Consider the following 22,890-nt stretch of genomic DNA (forward strand, 5'->3'; position numbering starts at 1 on the left):
CAGCTTTGGGAAGGGAAGATGGCTGAATGAGGTGGGGAACAAGGAACAAAAAAAAGAAGTCCCAATTTTCAGGTTAGTCAGAAATGCTTCTTTTCTTGGGTGACTACAGCATTGCCACCTTTCTGCTCCAAAAGTCACTGTGAGCCAGGGGAAATGACCAAACCCTGGGGAAGGCAGGGCAGCTCAGCTTGCCACCAGCTTCAGCAGGACCTCTGTTTTCTGCTTCGTGTTTTGGGACATCCTGCCCAAGCTACAGCTCCCACTAACCCACCACTATGGCCAGGGGTGGAATCCAGCCCCGTGTGCACTACCAGCATGCTCCTACCGATTATGTATCTGTTTCTGAATGTTAACAAACAGGCGGCAGCATCTGATTGAGTGGGTTATTAGCAGAATGAAGACAGATGGCAGAGGATTAACTCTAAAGCGTCTTTATTGCAAGGCCGTCACTGCAGACAGCTCTACCTCTCTCCCTCTGTCTACAACTGTCACCAGCTTAATTCCACCCTACAACTCACAGCCGGCACCAAGCAGCAGTCCCAGCACGCCAGTGAGGAACCGTCAATCACAGCAAAGGGATGGGCACGTTGCAGCCACACTGGAGCAACACCTTCCTACGCCTGCCCCTCAAATGCACCCGACTCCAGCCTGCTGTCCCAGCTCATGCTTTGCAGCAGCGATACAGCATGAGGCAACTGCAGCCGATGCAGTGCAGCAACACCAGCTGTGGGGGGACTGCTGAAATCGATTTTGCTTTGCATATCACCACCAGCAGCATCCGAGGCTGTGCTGTTGCTTTGCAGCTGCGAGAGATCCTGGCACCTCCTCCAGACCTGTTTTTTTTCAGGACCCAGGTTGATATATGGTGATATGAAGAGCTGATGTGAGTTAACTAACGCTAATGGAGGTGAGTTCTTGGACATTTATTTTTGCTTCACACCCTGGAAGACAGCTCAGCCAGAAGAGCCTGCACCTGCAATCATGCTAATGGATGTGCATCGCTTGCCAGCTGGGATGCAGACAACATAATGCTAGCAAAGCCCCTCTCTGGGCATGGCCACACAGCATCCATAAGACACAATATTTATTTTACCCTGCTGGGAGAGGTTGCCACAGTGGTCTGCAAGTGCCTAACCTGGATCTTGTCCATGGGGACAGCCAAGAGAAGCATTTGCTCAAGAGAAGGGCTTTGAGAGCAGCCACTCCCCTCTAGTTCCTAGCAGATGCAGCCCAGGATGGCTCCATACCAGGTCTGCAGCCGTACAGCGCCGTGCAGCTCCTCCACTCCGACAAGACCTCTGTCTAAGTCCTCTTCTGCTTTTCTACCTAGGAGCCCATTCTGTAGATGTCTCCATTAAATGACAGCAAGGTTCTAATGATCCCTGTAATTACCCATTTCCACTATGATGGAGACCCCACACCTCGTAATTATCCGATTGCCCCACTGCCTACCTTTGCTTTCAGCTCCTTCAGCTGCCCTGTCATTATTAATAGGGCTATTCATTAGCACCATAACACAATAAAAGAGGAAAAACTCTCACTTGGCAAAAACATGAAGGGGAAGCTGTCTCACTCCTTATTCCTGCAAGGTAACTGGCCCAAAGAACCTGGCTCAGGTACTTTTGGCAGGGAATACCTCTGGGATGACCAGACATCTGAAACCCCCCTCTGCTCCCACCAGTGCTCAGCCCATGTTTTACAGCTTGGATTCATGCCGAAATCTAAAACCCAGGAGGCTTGAGGTCTGCAATTGTCATCCAGAACCATCTCCAGCGAAAACACGAGTCCCAGGCGGTCTTTGTGGCTGTGGAAATCCCCCGACTTTGTGTTCATTTTTTTTTTTTCTTTTTTGGCAGATTGTACCTTTAAACATAATGGCCCTGCAGTCTGCGGGGGCCAGAAACTCATCTAGAGGCAGGCATGCTTTGTTCCCTTCCCCACACAAAGGCTTTAGTTTTGGCCTTTCATGTGTCTTTGTTCTGTCTCCACAAAGCCATGTCAGGGCTGAAAAGGGGGCTTGCTCCGTAGGTGGATGAAGGCTTTGAATCCCAAAGGATGGGATGGGATGCCCACGCGCAGCACCTGGGAGCATCCCAGGGGCAAGGCCAGGCAGCCTAAGAGAGGCTCGAGGAACACAAAAGCAGCAAGAGATTGTACCTTTCCACAGCTCTTGGATGAGGCTGTGCCGTCCTTTCTCCCAAGGGGCAGCCCCTTCCTATTAAAAATATTCTAATCAATGTTTAAAAAGCACGGGATAATTAACAAACATGAGGTGAAAGCTTGTGAAGTGCTTTCTCCATGTTATCAGCTCGGTATCAGGACTCCTGGGGAGCCGAGGGAACCTTTGATCTTCTAACTGATATTCAAGCCATAAGCCTGCCTCCACTGGAGCTTCACCCCACGCAAGCTAATGCACCTTTTGCTCTCACGAAGGCAAGGCTTCCTGCAGGAGCAAAGACCCCTATGGCCAGTCACTGGGCAATATGCCATCCTATGAAGGTACAGCGGGCAAGTCAGCCCACCTTCTGCCCAACCAATCCCCAAAACAAGGACTGAGCCCAGCTTGGATCTCTTTGGGTTGAGCTCGCCATCCCCAGCAGCAGCCCTGCTCTTGTACACATCCTCAGCACGCACCTTCCGACTGGCCCAGCCCCGGGACTTGCACCCTCCTCGGATCCAGCATTACCCAGAGGTGGGGCTGCACCAGGGTCTGCTTCAGAAAAAAGCAGCCAAGCAGTGAAGCTACGAGAAGCAAGGATGTTGATCCTTCTGAGCATAAATAGTTTTTGTTTAGTTATTACACTTCATAATTATTTATGGTATTTCTATGGATTAATCAATGCTCATAAAATACCTGGGGGATGACTAGAATATAAAACAGGGAAACTTTAGCAAGATCTCTGTCTCAGCACAGGGGTTTGACAAGTAAAGCAACTATGCTTTTGAGAAGGCACAGCAGCCCTGATCTCAGGTGAGAGATTTATCCAAGCAAACGCCGACACCTTTTGAACACGGCAAGGCTAAGCCTGACTCTAATTGACTTTTGTACCTCTGCCACCAATTAGCCAGACATTTGTTCGGCAAGGAAGTCCATATAAGCTCCAGGATGTTGCAGCTTTAATATTATGAGGGTAACCTGAGCATATCCCCACTCCTCTCCAGTGGGGACAGATGCACCAGCTGAAGACAAGTGCTTTGAAGGTGTCCTGGTGAGGCATCACCACCCAAGCAGAATAAAAGGACTAGAAGCAACGATTGCTGAAAGAGCTTTCTGTGTGACAAATCCCTTTCATGGGAAAAGACAGAGGATTTGGGATGATGGAAGCAATAAGCTCCTGCTCTTCTCTTGCTGCTTCATACAGGGGCTTCCCCCATCTGCTTGCCCAACAAGACATTTCAGAAATCAAAGAGGAAGCAGGGTTTTCCCCTCGGGGCGAACAAGAAGCTAGCGTGTTCCTAGCAATAGTGAATCCTTGTGATGAGACTGCTAAGGAGGAAGGATGAAGAGAAGGTGGGGAAACCGCTCACCTTCAGTCATCCTGCGGTACTTCTCCTTGTACATGAACCCCAGTACTAGGCAGCATCCTCTTCCTGGGAGCCCCAGTTCTGCAAGAGAAGAAAGAGCCATGTTAGAAGGCTGGGGACAAGAGCAAAATGGGGATGCTGCAGGGAAGGGGTTCTGCCAGATACTTTGCTCAGGGGAAGCACCAGCGATGTGCAAGCTGCTGGTCCCAACCCAACCACATCCAGCTGCCTGCTCTGCTCAGCCACACGCCAGAGCCAGGAGGGTCACCGTCCCCTCCCTGTTTCTTAAGCACTCCTTTCTCTTGTGCATAGGGAACAAGCTGCATCTTCCTATGCACCAGTGTGCTGCAACAACACGGGCTCTTAAATCCTGGTCTCCCTTGGCAGGCAGGGCAGCGGATGGGACGTGGCACTCCAAAGGGAAGACAAAGCTGGCTTGAGGCACCTCGCTCTTCGGAAACAAGCGGGTGACCCAGCAAGCGGCAAAGTGCCCGAGTCCAAGGAGGCCTCTGCCTTTGATGCCTTGATTCCTTAATGGGGCTTTCTGACTATTGACAACCAACAGAGAAAGATCTGAGCGTGGCTTCTCCAGAAGTAGGCTGCGTGCACGCGTGCTCTCCCCACGCGCATCTCAGTGCGGCAAAAAGCTCCCCTTCTTCAAACGCAATTCTGTGTCACAGCGGAGAAAATTAAGGTACCACGTCCCCGCCACTGCCTGCCTGCGGACCTGCTGTGCTCCTCAGGGGCTGCCGTGCTCCGCGGGGCCCCGCTGATCAAAGCCCCTTTGATGTTTACTTAATGCGGCTGTGGTCTCCTCGGAGCCTGCTATCCGAGGACGGGGCACTCGGGAGCGTTGTGGAGCCATGAGCAGGAGGGGAAGGCAGCGGAGCAGGAGCACAGCGAGGGCTGCCGGCAGTCTCTGCTCAAGCCAGGCAGCACCGCACAGGTTGGGCTTCGGGCTCCGTGCCGGAAGGGTTCGCGCTGCACAGCTGGGCTGCGTTGGAGCAGGAGGGTTGCTCACCACTGTGTGATGTGCAGGGAAGATGCCTGGAGTCATACGGCACTGCGTATGAAATATTCCTCCCTAGGGCTGCTAGCTACTGTGGCATTCTGGCAGAAGAGTCCTCCTCCTCCTCTCGCGTACAGCATCTCGGGGCAGAATCGGAGCCCAAATCCAGAAGGCCCCAAATGACTTGTGACCCCTACGGTGCTCAGGGTACAAGCAAGACAAGTTAAAAAAAGTTTCTCTAACATTAACGGGGATCCATCTTTCAAGAGCTTAAGGACCAACAGCTCTTGATCCTAAGGGTCCCATGACAGAGGTCATCAGCAGCTAGCCAAATAAATGCTATGTGCTGTCCCACTAAAGGAAATGGCCATACAAAATGTCTATCAAGATGTCTAAGGTAAGCCAAAATTTGGTTGTCCCTTAAATTCATACTGTCACTTAAAGTCAGACCCCAGAGGGAAATGGGCATCCGTGGGCAGTGACACACTTCATCTATCAGGATGACTTTGGAAGTGTCCATAATTCTCTCACTAACTCTAAAAGGTGGCGACCAACTCAGATGTAGATGCTTAAAGATTAGACCATTCAAGACAGGTGAACTGACCACCCACATTCTCAGCAGCTGCTTTGAGTCAGCGTCCTTGCCATCAGCACGAGGCAAACAGCAACCTCCTCCTGGCTGATGCAGAGGTGGCAGCCAGCCCTCCTGCTCCTCAGGCTGGGGGTGATGTGATCTGTGTCACCCTGCACAGCCTGCTCTACAACCGCAAACACACCCAGAAAGGTGTCAGCTTGCAGAGTGTTATGTGTCCAGTACTCCCCATTACTGCTAAACCTGCTGGTTTTAGGTGAAGGACATTCAGCGTGGACTGCCTCGGTTAGGGCTGGCCAACAGCTAGAATAGATAAGACCTCGCTGAACTTCAGGTGGGTTTCCATAGAGGACTGCACGATGCTGCGAGGACAAACACCCTGTGTACATCAGCTGCAGGCTGCCGATAGCCTCCCTCGCCTCTGGGGCTGTTGACACAGAGCCTGCAACGCATTTATGCCTTTATTGATGGAAAAGACAAATGGCATTGATTCCTATTGAGCTTTCAACAAGCACCAAGCTATCAAAGTGCAATTAAAACAACACAATTAGATTAGCGTCACACAAGGCAGCACAGTCCACAGCGGGGTTGAGCAAGCCAGCATTGCTGTCTTGCTAATTTCATCGTGCATCGTACAGACCTGCACATGCACAACTGTTTTTTTTTTTTTTTGCCCCCAGACTTGGAGCCCTGGCATGGCAAAAGCTGCCATACTCTGCAGCCAACAAACAGCTGCAAGAACATCCTGAGCCAAAACAGAGGGGAACGGAACTGGGACAGGGGCAGCAAAAGGTGCAGCTTACTTGGGGGGGAGAAGATTGTCAACCCGGTGCCCAAATTCAGATGTCCAGCTCTCATCTTCCTGTTGCTGGGAGAGAAATGCTCCCCAGAAAGAGCCTGTGCTTTAGAGGTGATGGCAAGGGGCTATGACTGAAGACAAGGGCTGTGGTACCCAGTGCCCCAAGCCCAACTTTGCCCTTGCAGGAGGGAAGGAGGGATCCGTGAGACTGGGGTTGTCACCCATCTGGAGCCTGGATGAGCCCCCAGCGGTATGGGTGTCGATGGGCCATTTGCCTCCCTGAAGGGTGCTATAATTAATGCTTATAAAACACTTTGATATCCCATGATGAAAGGAGCTATACAGGAGCACTACATTATAATAATTCATACCATAAATTTGTGAGAACATGCAAAAATCTTTATAGCTAAAGGCACCTTTAAATACTTGAGAGTGCCTTTAAAAGGTAAAATACTTCAAGATGACTCTGATGCCTACGGATGTCTCACCACTTCACAGCTTTTAATGGCTATCTAAAAGCTTAAATAGTGAAGCAGACACCCCAGCATTTTAAGTGTTCTGGCTTTAGGGGGCTGCTGAGATACAACTGAGAAAAAGAACATTTTAACCCATGGGTGTGTGGCACCTACCTCCTGAAACAAATCCCATCCACTTCCTTGCAATGACAACTGATTTTTTTTTTTCTAGCATAGTGGAATGAGTTACAGCTGAGGTTTGTCACCCTGGCCACTTATAAAAAGTGTGAGTTTAAGTATCATGTTTGGAAAATACACAGCAAAAGCACATTTTGCCTCAAAGAAGTCTATGCGTTGATTCATCCCCAGACCTGTAGAAGAGCCACTTAGACAAAGCAAAAGCAAGTCCAAGCCATGTGTTGGGGCATTAGGGGCAACAAGTGACAAAGAAGCAAAATTCAATGCAAAGAATAGTTCAGAGGATGAATCAAGCTTATGACTTCTAGGAAGTGACCTTTATGTACATCTTAGGCAACAGAGGAGGTCAAGCTGGCTTTGGGAGAGAGATATCTTTTCCCTGGCCCAAATTATGAAATCCTGCTTTTTCTGTATTTCCCCCCGTCATTTGGGATTTCCTTACTTACTCTTAAGGCAATTCTCCCAATGACAAATCAGAAAGGGATCCAAGTTTCTGATCAACCAGTGCATTAAAGGCTAACACTGCAAGGAAGTAATAAAGGTTTATTAACACAATTATAATGTGTACTATTGTGTAGCTGTATTCCACCAGGAATGGTAATAAATGTTTAATAGCTCAATAATACCTGTTTAATAATTTTTCAGCTTATCCTGTCTAATTGCAAGTTTATTAAAGAACGATAAACTTTATAATCACTGTAAAGGCATAATTGCAACTCCATTGCTTATTTAATATTGAGTTAATTATATTACAACTAGGTTATATTTTCCCATACATATTAAATATCAATTAGCTGTTTTAAACTATTGATTTGTATTTAATTAACTATGCTATTATATACCAATTAAGCTCTTATAAGAGAAGCAGAAACAGCTGGTCTCTTAAATTAAAATTTAAAAACATTGTATTAAAATAAATATCACGTTTCTATTTTCTCATGTTTTCCTTTTGCAGAGATGGCAATTTGCTATCTGTAAATATTTTTTCCAATCGTATGTTATATCTGTGAGCTTTGTTCTGACCTTTTCCTTTCCAGGATGGGAAGGGGCAACCTCCATGGCAAACGGCCACCACGTTTGGGACTGGCTAACACTGGGATGGGAAAGGCAGAGGGCTGGAAAAGCCCCCTCTCACCTTGGGATCTACGAAGTCAAGAACTTGGGTGTGAGCTCCTGAAAGAGCATGAAAGTCCTGGAGAAAAGGAGCTCCATACCTTCCTGGTGTCCCTAATTCAGCTACCAAGGGCAGTAGGAGAAGATCCTATCACCAAATCCAAGAGTTTGGTATTGCTTTTAAAAACAGTTGAGAAACCACGTGCTCTTGCTTAGAAGTATGCTGTCCTGACATGTCAAGTTGTCTGCTACTGAATACCTTGCTAAAAATAACAAAAACAAACAAGCAAAAAAAAAACTCATTACAAATGGAAAAATAAAAACAACACTAATTCTTTCCCTGGTCTTTTCTGGAAAGCCCTAAGTCTCCCAACGTTCTTGGCTTCACCACGGTAGCAATGATTCATCCCAGCAGCTAGAAGAAGTGTGTGAAGGAGCATTTTCTTCTTCACTTTTCAGCACACTGCCCTCCAGGTTCAGTAGCCATCCTGCTTTGCTCATGGTTTAGATTTCTTAGGTGTGCCTGTGACCTCTTCTTAAGCGGTCTTTGCTCTGGGCACCACTGAGGTGAGCTGCATCCTTCCCCTCCAAGTTCTCTTTCTGCCACAAGGATTGGCTTCGAGCTTCTTCCTTCACTGTCCTTTGCATCCACAAGCACTGCTGAGAAATCCAAGCCACTGCCTTGTTTCAGCAGAGAGCAAATGGATCCTCCGGCATCCAATTTGTATGTTATACCATTAAGTCTACAGAGCAATCCAAGGTCCTCAGAGATGAAAAAGCTATACAAATGCAAGTTGTTATTAAATCTGTGCCCGGTTAATTTATAAAAATGTATTAAAAAAACTAAGAGGCTTCCCAGATGAGAAAATGGGCACATTACTGTTTGAAATATGAATGAAGTAGAGATCAGTGTTAAATGCTGTGGTGATATTGTATTTTATTCTATAGTGCTCTGCAGAAAAGTTGCATTTATAAACCCATTTATTGTGTTATGTACTTGCAAACCACCTTGTCATCCATTTATTGCACAAATAAAATCTTAAAAGCAGAGGATTAGTTGAGTGTGTCCCCGTGGGACCACAATCTGACTTTAAAAGGATCCATCAATGAAGGAAAACAGATGGAGCAGAGGTGTTTGCCAGCTCATTGCTCCGAGATGTAAAACGCAACTGCGCAGAAGGGCTATCCTCTAATGGGCCACAGACCTGCAAGTCCTGCCCGTATTAACGAGGGAAAGCACGTACAGCAGAGCTTGCAGAAAGCATGGCCCCACTCAGGAGCCAGGTCTGGCCAAAGATTTGGAACAGCAAAGTCTCCTCTCTTGCCACCATGCAGGGGTGAAGACCACCTTGAGGGGGGACGGTTTGACTTTGCACAGCCACGGAAATTCCTCGAGACTGAAAACTGTAAAATCTCTCTATAAGACCTAAGATTCCTTTAAACAATACTAGAGAGAGGCATGTGTCTATACCAAGGACACAGCAGGAGCACCAAAACAAGCCAGCCCTAGTGATGTTTTACCTAAAGGGCATTTCTGGCAACTGTAATTCTTGAAGGCCCTCTAAGGCTTCTACCAACCATGCTTTTGGGTTAAAGAAACATAATAGAAAATGACAGGATACTTGTGCGTACACTTATTTTAACTGAGCAGATTTCAACCCGTTGAAAAAACAGAGCCACCCCCAACCCAGGAGCTTCTCTGGGACGAAGTTTTGGACAGGCACACACCTGACACATCACACTACGCTGGTATCCAGCTACCCAAGATGCCCTGGAAGACCCCAAAACCAAGAGGAAGACTCGCAAAATAACACAGTAGTTTCCAAGTAAGAAACCACTTATGCAGTGTGATCTCCAAGAAAGATCATCTGGAAGGAGCTCTGCCCTGGTATCAGGCAATTAAAAATTACTTCTTAGCAGGAAACAACTGGCAGAAGGGGAGAGAATAAAGAGGGACTCATGCTGCTAGGCAAAGAGACTTATTTCCCTCTGTTCCCTGGCTAACGAAGGGAAGAAAGGCAGCTCCAGGTTGCAACTCAGCGTTGAAGTGTTTTGAAGAGGTTTTTCTCCCTAGTGGCAATGTGGAACTTTTGGTAAACCAAAGTTCAGTAAGCTGAATTGGTTTGTATCCCCCACTCTCCCTGCTAGTCCCCCATGGTTGATGCCCTTTTTCCGAACCTCTTACAAACCTACTGTACGTGAGGGGGCACCAAGCAAGTGAAAAAAGATCCTCACAAACCTTGAATCCAGTGATTCTTAGGATTTTTTTTTTCCTCTCTGAAATAAAGAAGTCTGAAAGAGGAGTTGCTACAGGAAAAAAAAAAAAAAAGTTTACCCCAGAGTAAGAAAGCCTTCAGTACCTGAACTTTCTTGCATAAACAGGCTTTCATACCTTTGTATGCTCAGGTATGCATTTGCACTAGTCAAATCCTCTTAAATGCCTTGCTTTGATGAGGCCTTATGGCAGCAAATCCCACACCTTAACTACACCTAGAGTGCAGGAAAAGTACTGTGTTTCCCCTTGTCAAAATCATAACATTCATACAGTGTCTGTTTTGTTCAAAAGAAACAAATAAAAGGTTCTGTAAGAACAGAGGCTGTTCTCTTTACCAGTAACAATGTCAGATCGTCTCCTGTTTGCTCTTCCAAGAGCACTGCTGGTCAGAACACCAGTGCAGCCACATCATGCTGCCAACATCACACGTGGGCTTTGCATGAGGCTGGCGGGGTTGCCCACAGTCACAAACCCTCTGGCGGTACGAGCAAGAAACCACAACCTGCACCTTGAGCTTGCCACTTGCTGTCTGTATACCCTCCTGCTCAGAAGATCACCACGGGCATGCAGCCACGGCAATGCCCCCACCCCAAGCTGTGTTTTAGCATCTCACAGGCGTAGTTCAGATGGTTCCTCCCAATCTCCTTGGCTCACGCTGTATTTTGTGACAGCAAACCCGAGCCCTGTCCTGCTGCCTCCCCCATCCTTCTTGACTTTCATGCTCTGAGGCTCCTCTGCCAGGAGGAGACCCAGGACCCAGTTCCCTAGAAATATGTCTGTTTTTCAGTGGGGCTAGGCCAGCTCATCTTTATGACAGACTGCATCTGTACTTAAGAGCTTCCTGGGGGCTTAACCTGCTTTTCACCAAAATCCATTGCGTCTGCTGCTCTGTTCAAGCCACAAGGAGCTGCTCATGCTTGAAAGCAGCAGAAGGAAGGTCAGAAATAAGACTTCTGGAGAAGTTTGGACAATGCACAAACACCTCCCCACACATTCCCCAGTCTTTCCCAGATTAGCCCCCAAAACCATGACACCTCCCATCCATATCTTCCTTCCAGGAGGAGACATGCAGACCACGACTGCTGACCCCAGTGAGACTCTGCCTCTGTCGGGGCCACCAAGACCACTGAGGACAGCCAGGTGATGGGGACATCTGTCCTGGGTGTACCTGGAGACATGTACTGTACAGACCTTCTCACATCCACTGGGGCATGAACAGGGAGGGCAGAAGAGGAAAACAGAGAGTTTGAGCCTCGTTCCTTGCTGTCTGTCTGCTCTGTCTCCCCCAGGCATCTCCTCTCACAAGCCCAGGGCACGGATGGCCCCAGGCTGTCTGTCACCAGCCCCCACGCTCCACTTGGCATCAAAGACCCGAGCTGGCAGTCATCTCGGGACACGTCCGATGGAGCTGGTGGTGGAACTGATGCAGCATTACAGCCATCTTCCCCTTGTGCCCCCCCGTGAAGCCAAGAACTGCACATCCAGCTCCCCAGAGGGGCACAAAAACTGCCCTTCCAACGAGGAAAGGAGGGAGGATCGGTCTGAAACCTATCACAACCATCAGGACAGCAGAACACCTTTCTGCAATGCCTCTCCCATTGCACTCGATGAAAGAGGCTCCCCAGGGAATCCAAACATCCTTCTTATTCTGCCTCCAGCGGTTACATTGGCTCCTGGATGTGCTCCTGCTCTCCAGGAGGGCTCTCATAATCCCTGTCAGTCTGAAATCCGAATGAAAAAGCTCAGAACAAAACAGAGAGGAAGAAAGATGCAAAACCAGGGTATTTTGGTTCCTTGGGAACAGAGTGCTTTCTCTCAAGACCTGATTTCATCCCCCAGCACTCTGGTTTCTCATTTCATCAAAAGCCACTGCACTGTTCCTTGCCTCTGCTGTAGGACCCCTGCATGTCCCATGGCAACCCAAGGAACATTAGCTACACGCACAGCACAGCATCATCCTGAAGTCTGGTGAGAGGATCTCATACTGAAATAAACAACACACCCAGTGCTCTCCTGGCACAAAAAGAGCCTCGTTTACACGCAGGCCTGGAGATCTGCACAAAGCAGGAGGCACAGTAGCCTTACAGCCCACCCAGATCACCCGTAACATCTCTGCTCAGCTACAAGGAAAGCTTGGCACTGGAAACCCTTTGCAATGAGCCCTTAAGTCCCCACGTGGGTCTGACAGGTTGTAGGCACACTGGAGCAAAAAATAATAAAAATAAAATCACAGCACTGTAAAGGTCACATCTATTACAGCACTCTGGATCAACAAGGGCTCCTTGCACATCCCACCTTGAAGGCATTTCTGGCTGAGCCATCCATTTTAGAAGTCTAGAAAGACAGAGGAGAATATAGGAAAGCACAAACCTTGGGAATATCCAGCAAATGGAGCTATCCTCTGCCTGACCTAGAAAACCATCATCAAACCCACCTGGCCTGGATCCACCAGACCCTCCTACGAAGCCCACTGCCTCACATCCCCGAATCCTTCACATGCAATCCCCTGACACTCTGGACAACCACACCAGCTCCTCCAAGACCAAGTAGCTGTGGCCCTTTAAACCCCTCTAAAGGCAGGGAAAGCACTGAAGTGCAGTTGTGCTCTCATTTGAGGATGAGACGACAGAGCCAGGGAACCCTGCAGTCCTTCTATTACTGGGAAATCATGCTCCAACCTCGCAAATGCCATTACTCCTGTGTATCTTATAATTAAATTGTATTTGCCGGTTACCTCACAGCATGTCTGCAATTCTTGTGCATCCAAGGCTTTTTTTTTTTTTTTTGATCTTCAGCTTCTATTTTATTTTCCCCTCCTTGCCAAGCCTCAGCAATTTCAGAAAACTCCTTAACCTGCCTCCCCCTTGTGAGGTGGGAAGGCGGGCAGCAGGCACGCTGTGCAGCACTGATCTGCACTAAGCCACCTCCTCGTGGGCCACCCAGCTACACAAGAGCTATGGTGTGGCCCCAGTTACCTCCCTGCTCCCACCACCAGCAGGGCAGTCGAGTCAAAGGAGACCAGTGACGTGAACAAGCCACCCTGGGTCAGATCTGCACACGCAAGAGCTCCCATTTAAATCACTAGAAGGTCGAAGCACCTAAATACCTTGGGGAACCTCACTGATGGTGGTGTAACTGAACTTTTGGAGGTGAGTAACTTGGCCAAGGGAGCAGGAAATGGAGAGAAGAATCCCAGCTAGGGTGAGCTCTGCAGGGAGCACTGCATCAGCTGGCAGCACCTTGCTGCAGTCCCCACTCCTGCTCTTTGCCTTCTGCTAAAACTTGCTCAAAGAGCGCATGGTGCTAAGCTGCAACAGGCAGCAGGAAAACAGGTCCCTACCCACTGGCAAAAAAACAAGACGCCAATTACAGGGCAGGGGAGGAAGCTGCAAGACCGAAGGGATCAGCTACTCACTCTGCCTCTGTCCCTTCTTGCGGACGGCTGCTTTGATTGGGGTATTGAAGCTCTGCAGCGTGCTGGCGGGGAGGGCTTTGGTCACATTCAGCAGCAGGAGAAAAGAAAACAAGTGGGCAAATTTTGGGCTGTGGGAGGCTGATTGCTGCCCTGCCTTGGCCACATTCCTTCAATAACCCAGCAGTAGCAGATTCGGACCCGTCGGGAGAAACAAATCCATCACCAAGACTGCCAGGCCACGCAGGCATCCTGCTACAGCTGCGACTGCAGACAAACCTGCTCCTGCTGCTGTCTGCACCAGCCACCTCTCCTGGACCCTGGGAAGACACTGAGCATCCGCAGCTCCAGCTGGAGCATCCAGTCTTTTAAGCCTGCAACATTTACTTTCTCTCAAGACCATCCCAGCTTCATTTTCAGAGCATTATCAGTTTCCCTGATAATTGACCTGAAAGCTCGCCATTTCTGCAGCTGGCCCTACCGGGTGCATCCCTCCAGTTGCTGTGCTTTTACACTGCAGACACATTGATAGTGGCACTCACCAGCTTCAGCAAAAAGGATGGTAGTTCACAGAACATTAAAAACTTCCTCTGCTCCTGCAGGGGTGATTATTACAGGCAAGAAGAGGCAGGAAGGTAAGCCAGAGGAAATTGGTAGGGGAGGGATTAGCACCCTGCTTGTGCCCTTATACAACAGGAAGCACGCATGAGCAACAGGGATCTCATACACTGCAGTCCCCCCCCTCACTATGTGCCTTGTCTGAATCAAGCCCAAGCTCACAGCTGATGCCCTTTATGCCTTTACACACCTTCCTCCCTGTTACTACACCTCATACCCACTGCCAAGCCCCGTAACTTATTGTGAGCAGTTTGGCTTTCATTGCCAGGGGGGCATTTTCCTGGTGTTGGTCATAAGGCGAATGATATGTGAGAACAGCTCCCCTGCTTCCCCCGGTGTCAGCACGCTGCTCCCGAGTGCACACTCTCTCCATCCCATTAAAAGTAATGGGGTGAGATTGTCCAGCCCATTACTTTCAATGGCTTAGTTTCAGCCAGACAGCCTAAAGCTCCTGTATCCTCAAAACAGCAAGCAGAGTGGCTCAAAAACTCTGCTTCATTATCACGTTGTGTATTCCAGCTTGCCAGAGTTTAATTGGAAAGACAGCCAAGCCCACGTTTAGGTTTGTTAATTGCTGCAGGAGACACAGGAGTGTGCCGTGCACTGCTGGCAATTATTTCCTTGCTCAGCAAATTTTGGTTTTAAGGGGATGAGTTGCAAGGTGTGAGGTTTTACAGAAATACCCTAAGTTCTTTTAAAAGACGAAGAGAGAAACATATGCAAGCACAGCCACAGGAGAGGCACTTTATACAATGGTTATGTGCTCCAAGATTCAGCAGGTCCTGCTGCTGCTGCTGGAGGGAAAGTACATTTCCAGGAAAAGCTGGCTGGGGAGAAGCACAGCTCATGCAAAAAGCCAAGTGCAAATCGTATATTTAAGATGCATCACGGGAGCTGTAGTTTAGTTCTGAACTGTAAGTCCAATAACATGCTGAGGGCAGAGACAGGCCAAAAATCAAAGCACTCTGCTTCCAAGACAGTTGGATGCAACATGCTCAGAAAGCCACACGGCAAAACACCAGGGGAGCCTGAGAAATCCCATTTGTGGTCCCATTTTTGACCTTGCTTTTTGCTTCACTTTCATGAGAGCCTGGCAGAACCTGACCACACAAAGCCCTGTGCTTGCTTCTCACCTGGGGACGGGACCCGTTAGATACCCATCCGTCCATCAGGGCACTGAAATAACAACAGCCACCTCTATACCTAGAAAAATCTGGGAGGAATTGACCAGTCTGATGGTCAACAGAAAGCTCCTTCCAGCATTAGACACCAGGAAGCTGCTGAGGTGACACTTCTAGCCAGGTGGTAGAAGTTTTGAGCAGAACATGGCTTTTTGTCTTGCCTCTGACCATCCAAACGGAAGACTCCAAAGTGCATCTCTGCTGTACAAACTCGCACGAGCTCTTGGCATGGCCCCTGTGGATTTGAGGCCGTGCCCTGTTGCATCGCTGAGGCTATCAGCTGCTGCTTCAAAGATGTTAACGTCTTGATGCTCACAGCCCTGTCCAATCCAGGACAGATGGTAATAAATTTTTCAGTGGTTGGAGCAGAGTGCAGTAACTGTGTGATTAGCATCTTTTTCTCCACTGCACATTTCATCTGTAAACTAAGATTAAATACCTGGAGGAACAAAGCCGCAGGAAAAGGGAACTTTAATATGTTTTCACTGCAGAGCTCACACGAGTGAGCGAACAGCTCAGATCTGAGGTCAGGGGCAGCTTGTTGGGGACAGCTTTCCCCACTCGCTGATTTGAGAAATCCAGTTTTCAAAGAGATGCTCTTTTGGTCAGCACAGCGACACCTGGAAATACTTCTGACCCAGCAGCCGGCCTGCCAGGAGCAGCGAGGTCTGCAATCCCTCAGAACGAACAAGGGGAGGAGAACCGCTCCATTACCTGCCTAGATTTGAACTCTCAACTCATTTAAACCAAACAAAACCTATTGCAACTGCCTGTCAAGCCTCAAGAACCTCACTTTTCTCCAACCTCAGCCTGAGATAAAACAAGGGAATGAGTTTCGTGTATTGCACGGGAGATTAGGGATGGTGCCAGATGTTGAGAAAAGGAAGAAATCATCAGCTACAAGGGCAGCAACCATCAAAGCACCGTTCTTCATCACTGCAACACAAGTACAAGGCCAGCAATGCCAATAAGGGACCTCAGATGGAAGCAGTTTAGATCACCGTTAAAAAGCACACTTTGTTTTGGAGTGCAGAGTATTTAGAGCTAGAAGATTATTTTTACGGGTTGTAAGCCCTAAATCACCAAAACCCTCCTCAATCCCTACAGATCCAGCTCTCTAGAGAGTCAGCAAGCTGTTTTGTGTGCTTGTGCACCCTGCACATGCTGTGCTCACCTCTAGCACCACATTTTAGTTCTGCTCCCACATCCAGCGAGGGGATCCTGTGTACAAAATCCTCTTTTTGGTGCAGCCCAAGCACAAAGCAAGAGATTCACCTGTGCTGAGAGGGAAAGCCGATGCGATTTGAGCCCTCTGGCTCCACTTGTAGCAAAATCTTTTGAGCACAGAAAATCCAAAGGCGGTCAACAGGTTAGACTTGGGGTCAGGCAGAGAAATATCCTATATATCCTACTATCCTAGTGGGCCAGACAGAGCATGACACCATGCTGTAACTCGCACTTCCCCACAGGTGGGGCAGCCCCTGGTCCCCTGTGCTGAGCGCCTGCGCTGACGGATGGGCACACAACACCTGCTTTCCAAAGGACACCACACACTACTGTTGTGATCAATAATGTATTATCTCCTGGTTTGTATCTTCGTGTTTATTATGTGTAAATAGGGATTTACAGTGATCTGCATGCGTTCATTTAACGCAGCTGACACCCAGGGCGTGAGATCTGCCAGCCACCCTCTCAGGACCTTCGGGAAAATGAAACGATACTTCCCTGACAAAGCCACCTTTGTGAGTGAAATGGGGAAAGAAAGAAAAAAAATGAAATAAAACAAGGACAAAGTAGAGAGATCAAAGATGTAGCATGTGTATGGAACAGAAAACATAGCAAGAAAGCCAGTGCTGGGATTCAGAGTCATGCCAGCATTGTTGTGAAGGGAACATTAAACAGCGCTCTGATCTCGAGTCCGAGGTGCTACTTCTAGGAGGAAGAGGTTGGGGTGGGGGAAGAAACTTTTCCTTGAAAGGCATTGGCACACCTATGCGAAGTTCCTTCCTGTTTTATCTTCAGCACAGAAGAGCAGAACAGACACATATCACCCTTTGCAGTTAAAATGAAAAAAAATAATAAAGAAGTCTTTTATCCCAAATCCATTTATCTGAAGAAATAAATTCTGCTGCTGCCTGCAGCCAGTCACTATTTTCCAGGTGGATAGCTTTCTTGCTGGAAAAATGAGCAGAGCAATCAAGATAATTTGCTAATTCATTTCATACTTTTTTTTTTTTTTGAAGTCTAAATTGCAAGCTAAAACAAACCCAAGTAGCCTACTGTTTTGTGTCAACATTTTGTTCGACAAATATCAAAGTAACGCCGAAATTCTAAAGCAAGCCGTTCATAGCAGGATCTGAAAACACCCGCCTCCAGAAGCTCCACAGTGCTTCCCAGAGGAAAGCAGCAGCGTGGTTGCAGCTAGCAGCCCCCAGTGCCTGAAGGTCTCACAGCCCCGTCCCAGCAGCACCGCTCCGGTGCCTTTACCCGCCTCGACGCCAGACCACAGCACGCTCATCCTGGGACACATGGAGGAGGTGAGCCCAATCCCACCCTCCAGCTGAAGGCACCAGCCAAAATGCAACTGCTTGGCTCATCCAAGACATCATTCTTGGTCACAGAAACCTTCAGGTGCAGACCTGTAAGGTGCGAGCAGCTGCTGTGTGTGGGTTATCCCAGTACGCCCAACACCCATGCCTTTCCTAAGCATCCACTGCTATTTCCATTTCAAGGGAGGGAAATGCATACCTACACACCATAAATAAGCCTCCAAGCCAAACATAATTCCTCCCAGCTCTGCTGAAAACTCCTTGTGCCTCATGCATGGTTATTTACTCAGAGCCTAGCTGGGAAAGAGCAGCTGCAGCATTCCCCTGCCTCCGAGAGGAGGCAGGAACCTAAGGTTTTATCATGCACGAGGCATCCCGAAGCACTGCTGGGCTCCTGTGCACTGCAAAACAGCTGCCACGTTCCACCTCAGGACTTCTGCAACTCAGCAAAAAAGGAGCTCTTGCACAAAAATAGATAAATACCTAAATACTGTAGAAAACAGACCAGTACCCACTGGTCAACAGCTGCCTGCTGCTCTGGCATTGCCCCTTCCTAGAAGGGGCTGCATTAGAGGAAGCAATAATCATCATCATTAAATGCCTTGATGGAAGTCAGGCATCTGGTTTTTGGCATTTAGTTGATGAAATAAACAAGTGTGCTTCTGGCAAACACAGAGGGAACAACCACAATACTATCGGAGAAGCTGGAGAGGCTCCAGCTTCCCTAATAGCCCTCCTCCCCTCGGCCAGCTCTGGGGCTTCCCACGGGCGACTCCTGCAGCACATCAGGCCACCCATCACCCCCAGTGCCATTTTGCAGGAAGGCAAATCCCCTCTGGAAGGCAACTCGGCCCTCCTGGGGTGGGAGGAGATGTGCACCAGAGGACGACAAGCACACAGAGAGGAGCAGCCCTCTGGCCACGCACCCCCCCTGCAATCTGTTAAGATAAAATACGGCTGTCCAAGGCGCACTCGCTGCCTGAGGAACCTTCTCCAGCTGCAGGTGTCCCCTGGGGGACTCTGCTGTCACCTGCTGCAAGGACAGAAGGCAGAACACCTCCATCTAGACGTGAGGCACCTCACTGCTCCATTACCTGTCATCCCTCCCATCACTCACATCGCAGAGACACATCCCTACCCAGCGCAATCAGTTTGCATAAGCCACCAAACGGGGCCATTCCACCCATTTAAAGAGGCGTACAGCCTCCGAGGTGCTCATTTAACATATTTCTGCCTTCTAGATAGCTTTTACTTTTCACTAAACTGAAAGCACAGTACAATATATGTGACTGATTAGGCTGTGTAATACAGTTCCTGCACATTTAGATTAGGAATGATTATGACTTAAATAAAATAGCTGAGCACAATTCTTATTGCCATCTATTTCCTCCCCCCACCCTCTTCCAAACACAAGACAGCAAGTGCAGAGCAAGTCTAGAGGTAGGATAAAGACACCAGGATCCTGCTCTCACCCTACGTTTTGTATGAGAGCATCCGAGGCCCAGGAGCACCAAACAGGAGAAGCATTTTATTAGCATCAAGACAGCATCTTTCACCTAAACATTCCTTAAGCATCCTCCCAGAGAAGCGACTTCTGTGCAGCAAGGGGGTACCTGCAGACCCTACCGCCATCCTGGGTGTTCCAGCACAAGAACCATTTGGGCAAGGAGGAGGCAGATGGTTCCTAACAGCTGGCAGCTTCCCCAGCAAACATCCAGAAGCTCTGGGTGCTGCAACCCTGCATCGTACTGGGCTGGAGAAGACCTGCCCTAGGCTGCAGGATGCTACACCACAGCATCCCAAAGCCTACACCCTTAAAGTTGGTTTTCCCAGCTAGCTTCTAGGTCTGAACTTTTTATGCCTGACCCTAGTACCTCCCTGCCCTCCGACCCACTGACAAAAGGAAAGAAGAGGGCAGGCACTGCCTGCTGCAGACGGTGTGTTTCCTCCACATCCCCAGAGAGCCACCCACAGCCTCCCCCCAAGGAGGACATGGGGGCTTCAGACACCCGTACCCATCAGACTTTGAAGTGTTGGCAGCTGCCCCACATTGCAGCTATGCTAACCCTGAGGGAACAGCAAGGTCCTGAGCAAATTTAGGGCTAGATTATAGCCTGGCTGACTGCGACTAACCTGCTGAAATGAAGGTCGGCACTGGTACTTCGGGATGTGATTTTGTTCCATTTATTTCTTGATAGGAAAGTGATGGAGAGTGTAATTACTGCTGTACTACTGCTCACAAGTTGCAAATGTCCTAGCCAAGGAAACCAAAGACTTAGACAGAAGCGCTGTAGGAAGGAGGAAGAGAGGGTAAGAGGAAAAAAAAAGGAAAACCAAAGCCACCTCCTCTGAGCAGCAAAAAGAGGTCCAGGAACCTCCAGCAAAAGAAAGGTTGGTCGAGCAGCTCCCACTGGCATTGCCCCTTAGTGCCCCATGGTCCAGCTCTCAGTGCACACCTACACCATGCCACAAAAACCTGAATTACTGAGCAGGCACCGTCAGCGTGAGCCACAAAGAGAAAAGCCTGGCTGGAAAAGCCGCTTCCACTTTGGTTGCTCACAAGCAAACCCTGCAGCATGCACGCACCAAAATAACCACAGATATGTTGAATAACTCTACAGAGAAGAGGTTGTCATGCAATGCCTACCCTCCAGTGTGAGCCCATCACACAATGCAGGCCTTAGGCTCTCATCCCATCTCTGCACCTCACAGCACCAAAATACTGCCCCAAACGACAGCCCCAGTGTCCCCAGCACCAGGACACTGCAGGAGGAGCAGGAAGGAGGAGCTGTCTCCTTGCATCCTACCAGAACCTTCCACCATCATTTTGCGATGCAGCACCATCTGCCCAAAGGCACTGTGTCCTTGTGCCTTTCCCGTGCACCCAAACACCCCCTGCACTCCATCATCTGCTGGAAGTGTTGAATGGTGCTGGGGCAGCCCTGGGGACAATGCCCATGGCCCCAGGAGAGATCTCCCTAAATCTGGAATCTGGGACCACACACTGCCCCACGCAGCAGAGACGTGTTTGCTTCCAAGGAGGCTTCCCTTTCCTTCCCACTTTTATAAAAATAAAGGGACAGATAAACTGAGATTTATGGAATGCCAGAAGAGCTGTTTCTCCCCCCTCCTCAATTTTTTATTTTTTCCCCCTCCTGCAGCAATAGTTTGAAGGCTGCAGATGGAGCGCTGAGAGCAGCTGGGATCTCCTTGGAGAGATTCAGTAACAGCAGGCTGAAGGGGTGATGGGGTGTGTGTGTGTGTGTGTGTGTGTGTGTACAGCATCACCCTCACAGCAGGACACCGAGGCAGATGATTGCTAATTTTCCTGTTCTTTGTGTCCATCTTACCCAGCACGTTTACCATGATGTGATGCTGGATACGGCGGTGGCCTTTCTCATCCTTCTGCAGGTAACACCTGAGTGTGGTCCAACCCAGTTTTGGCCATTTGAGCAAGGAATACAGCTCTGTGCAAGTGGTTGTGGGATTTCCACAACATGGCTGTGTATTTCCAATACTGTGTACTGGAAATCTAAGGGACACCGGCAGTGCTGGTGCCCTCTTGATGGGGCCAACTCCCACAGGGTTTTCTGAGGATGCCAGGCACAAATGGTAGCCCCTTACTATGCTTCTGCCCTGCACGTATGGGGGATTCCCATTGACAGCTCTGCAACCTGTCACTACATCTACCTTCCTGGTCCTAATTCTGGAGCCAGTGTGCCCATGTGTCTGAGCACCCTTTCACAAAACCCTTTGTCCCATCGGTGTCAGTGGATGTGTGCCAGCAGCTCCCGTGGCATCGCCCATGGTTGCCCCAGCCCAGCATGGCATTGCTCTGGCTGTGAGCACAGGTTTGAGCAGTTGCACAATGGCAAAGTTGAGATCAGTTACCCCAAATCTCCTCCAGCAGGTCTCTGATCTTTGAGGGAGTAAATAAAACTCTCATTTTTCTCCACCTTAGCTGTTTCATCTTGTCTCGGTCTTTCTTCTTTCACTCGCTCTCATTTTTTAAGGATGGCAATTTTTTTCAGAAGGGTTTTTGCCTATTTTTTTTCTCCTATTTCCTCCCCCAGACTGTCTAAATTTAGCTGTCACTTTACACTTAGCTCAGTGTCATTTGCCCACAGCTCTACAGGTTCCAGAGTTTGCAAATAAAAGCCTTGCCAGTGCAGCCAGTGCTCCTTACACACTTCTGGGAGCAAGCACCCTTCTGCAAAGCAGAGCCCTGGGGCTCTTATGGGGCTGAGAGAGGGACCAACCTCCCCATGGTCTCCAAGCTAGCATTACCACAGCCACATAACTTCACATCCTCCAGCATCCCGCTGTGCAAACAGCCATACCCACTGCATGCAGCAAGAGCGCAGACTCACGCCCCGTGCCCATGCCAGGGATGCCTGCAGGGGACAGCATGGACACGACCACGTCCCTGTGCCTGGTTGCAGGCACACACGGGGGAATATGTCCGGCACATGCTCCTGGCTGCACATACATGACACTGCCTCTATGGGCAATACTACTGCCATTTCCTTGAAGCGTGTACCTATAGACAGACATGCACTGCCTACATGGCAGGCAGCCACAAACACAGGAATAAATGGATTTCGTGAACATGCCCCTTTTTCAGTCCCTGGTTTCTGCCTTTGCTGGGAATCACAAGCTCTTATTGCATTATCACACTGTATTTTCTATATTGCTTTTAAGCTCTTCTCCGGCTTCACTTTCCTGTGGTTGTCTTACACCCCCAAGCCCCATCTCTCTGTAGTTTCTCCTTTTTGTGTCAGCACTCAGTGATGGGAAGCAATGTTTAATATCACATTTTTCCTTCCAAACATGCAAATGCCCAGAACAGACCTGAAAACCAGTGACTTCTGACCAAAGCAACGTGATTAGGAAATGCAGATTTCCTTCTCCCTGAAGTAGCAGTGATTGGAGTCAGGTTTGTGTCACCTCCGCAGACTGGCTCTGTCAAGCAACTGCCTTCAACGCTTCTTTTGCAGAAGTCTTATTGATTGATTGCTCCCTGCCCTCGCGGTGATGCTGCTGTCACCCCAGCCCGCTCTTGCCAGCCTGAGGATTATGGCAGCAGGGTTCAGCCCACGCCAGCCCGAGGCTTGTCGCTCGGCTGAAATCTCCTACCTTGCGGTGCAGATCTGCAGCACGAGCA

General features: G+C 49.0%; 1 protein-coding gene across 3 annotated transcripts in view; it reads right to left on the reverse strand.

Moving 5' to 3' along the window:
* KIRREL3 (kirre like nephrin family adhesion molecule 3) overlaps positions 1-22,890 on the reverse strand; it is a 314,724-nt gene that overhangs the window by 101,280 nt on the left and 190,554 nt on the right. For 2 of the 3 annotated variants that reach the window (XM_027444096.3, XM_027444095.3), the window contains exon 2: positions 3,529-3,606. The exons of the other annotated variant lie outside the window; for it this stretch is intronic. In XM_027444096.3, the coding sequence (XP_027299897.1) occupies positions 3,529-3,606 (78 nt within the window). The remainder of the gene's footprint in view (positions 1-3,528; positions 3,607-22,890) is intronic. 3 annotated transcript variants of the gene reach the window in all.

This window comes from Anas platyrhynchos, chromosome 25 (genome assembly GCF_047663525.1).
Source record: "Anas platyrhynchos isolate ZD024472 breed Pekin duck chromosome 25, IASCAAS_PekinDuck_T2T, whole genome shotgun sequence".
NCBI lineage: Eukaryota > Metazoa > Chordata > Aves > Anseriformes > Anatidae > Anas > Anas platyrhynchos.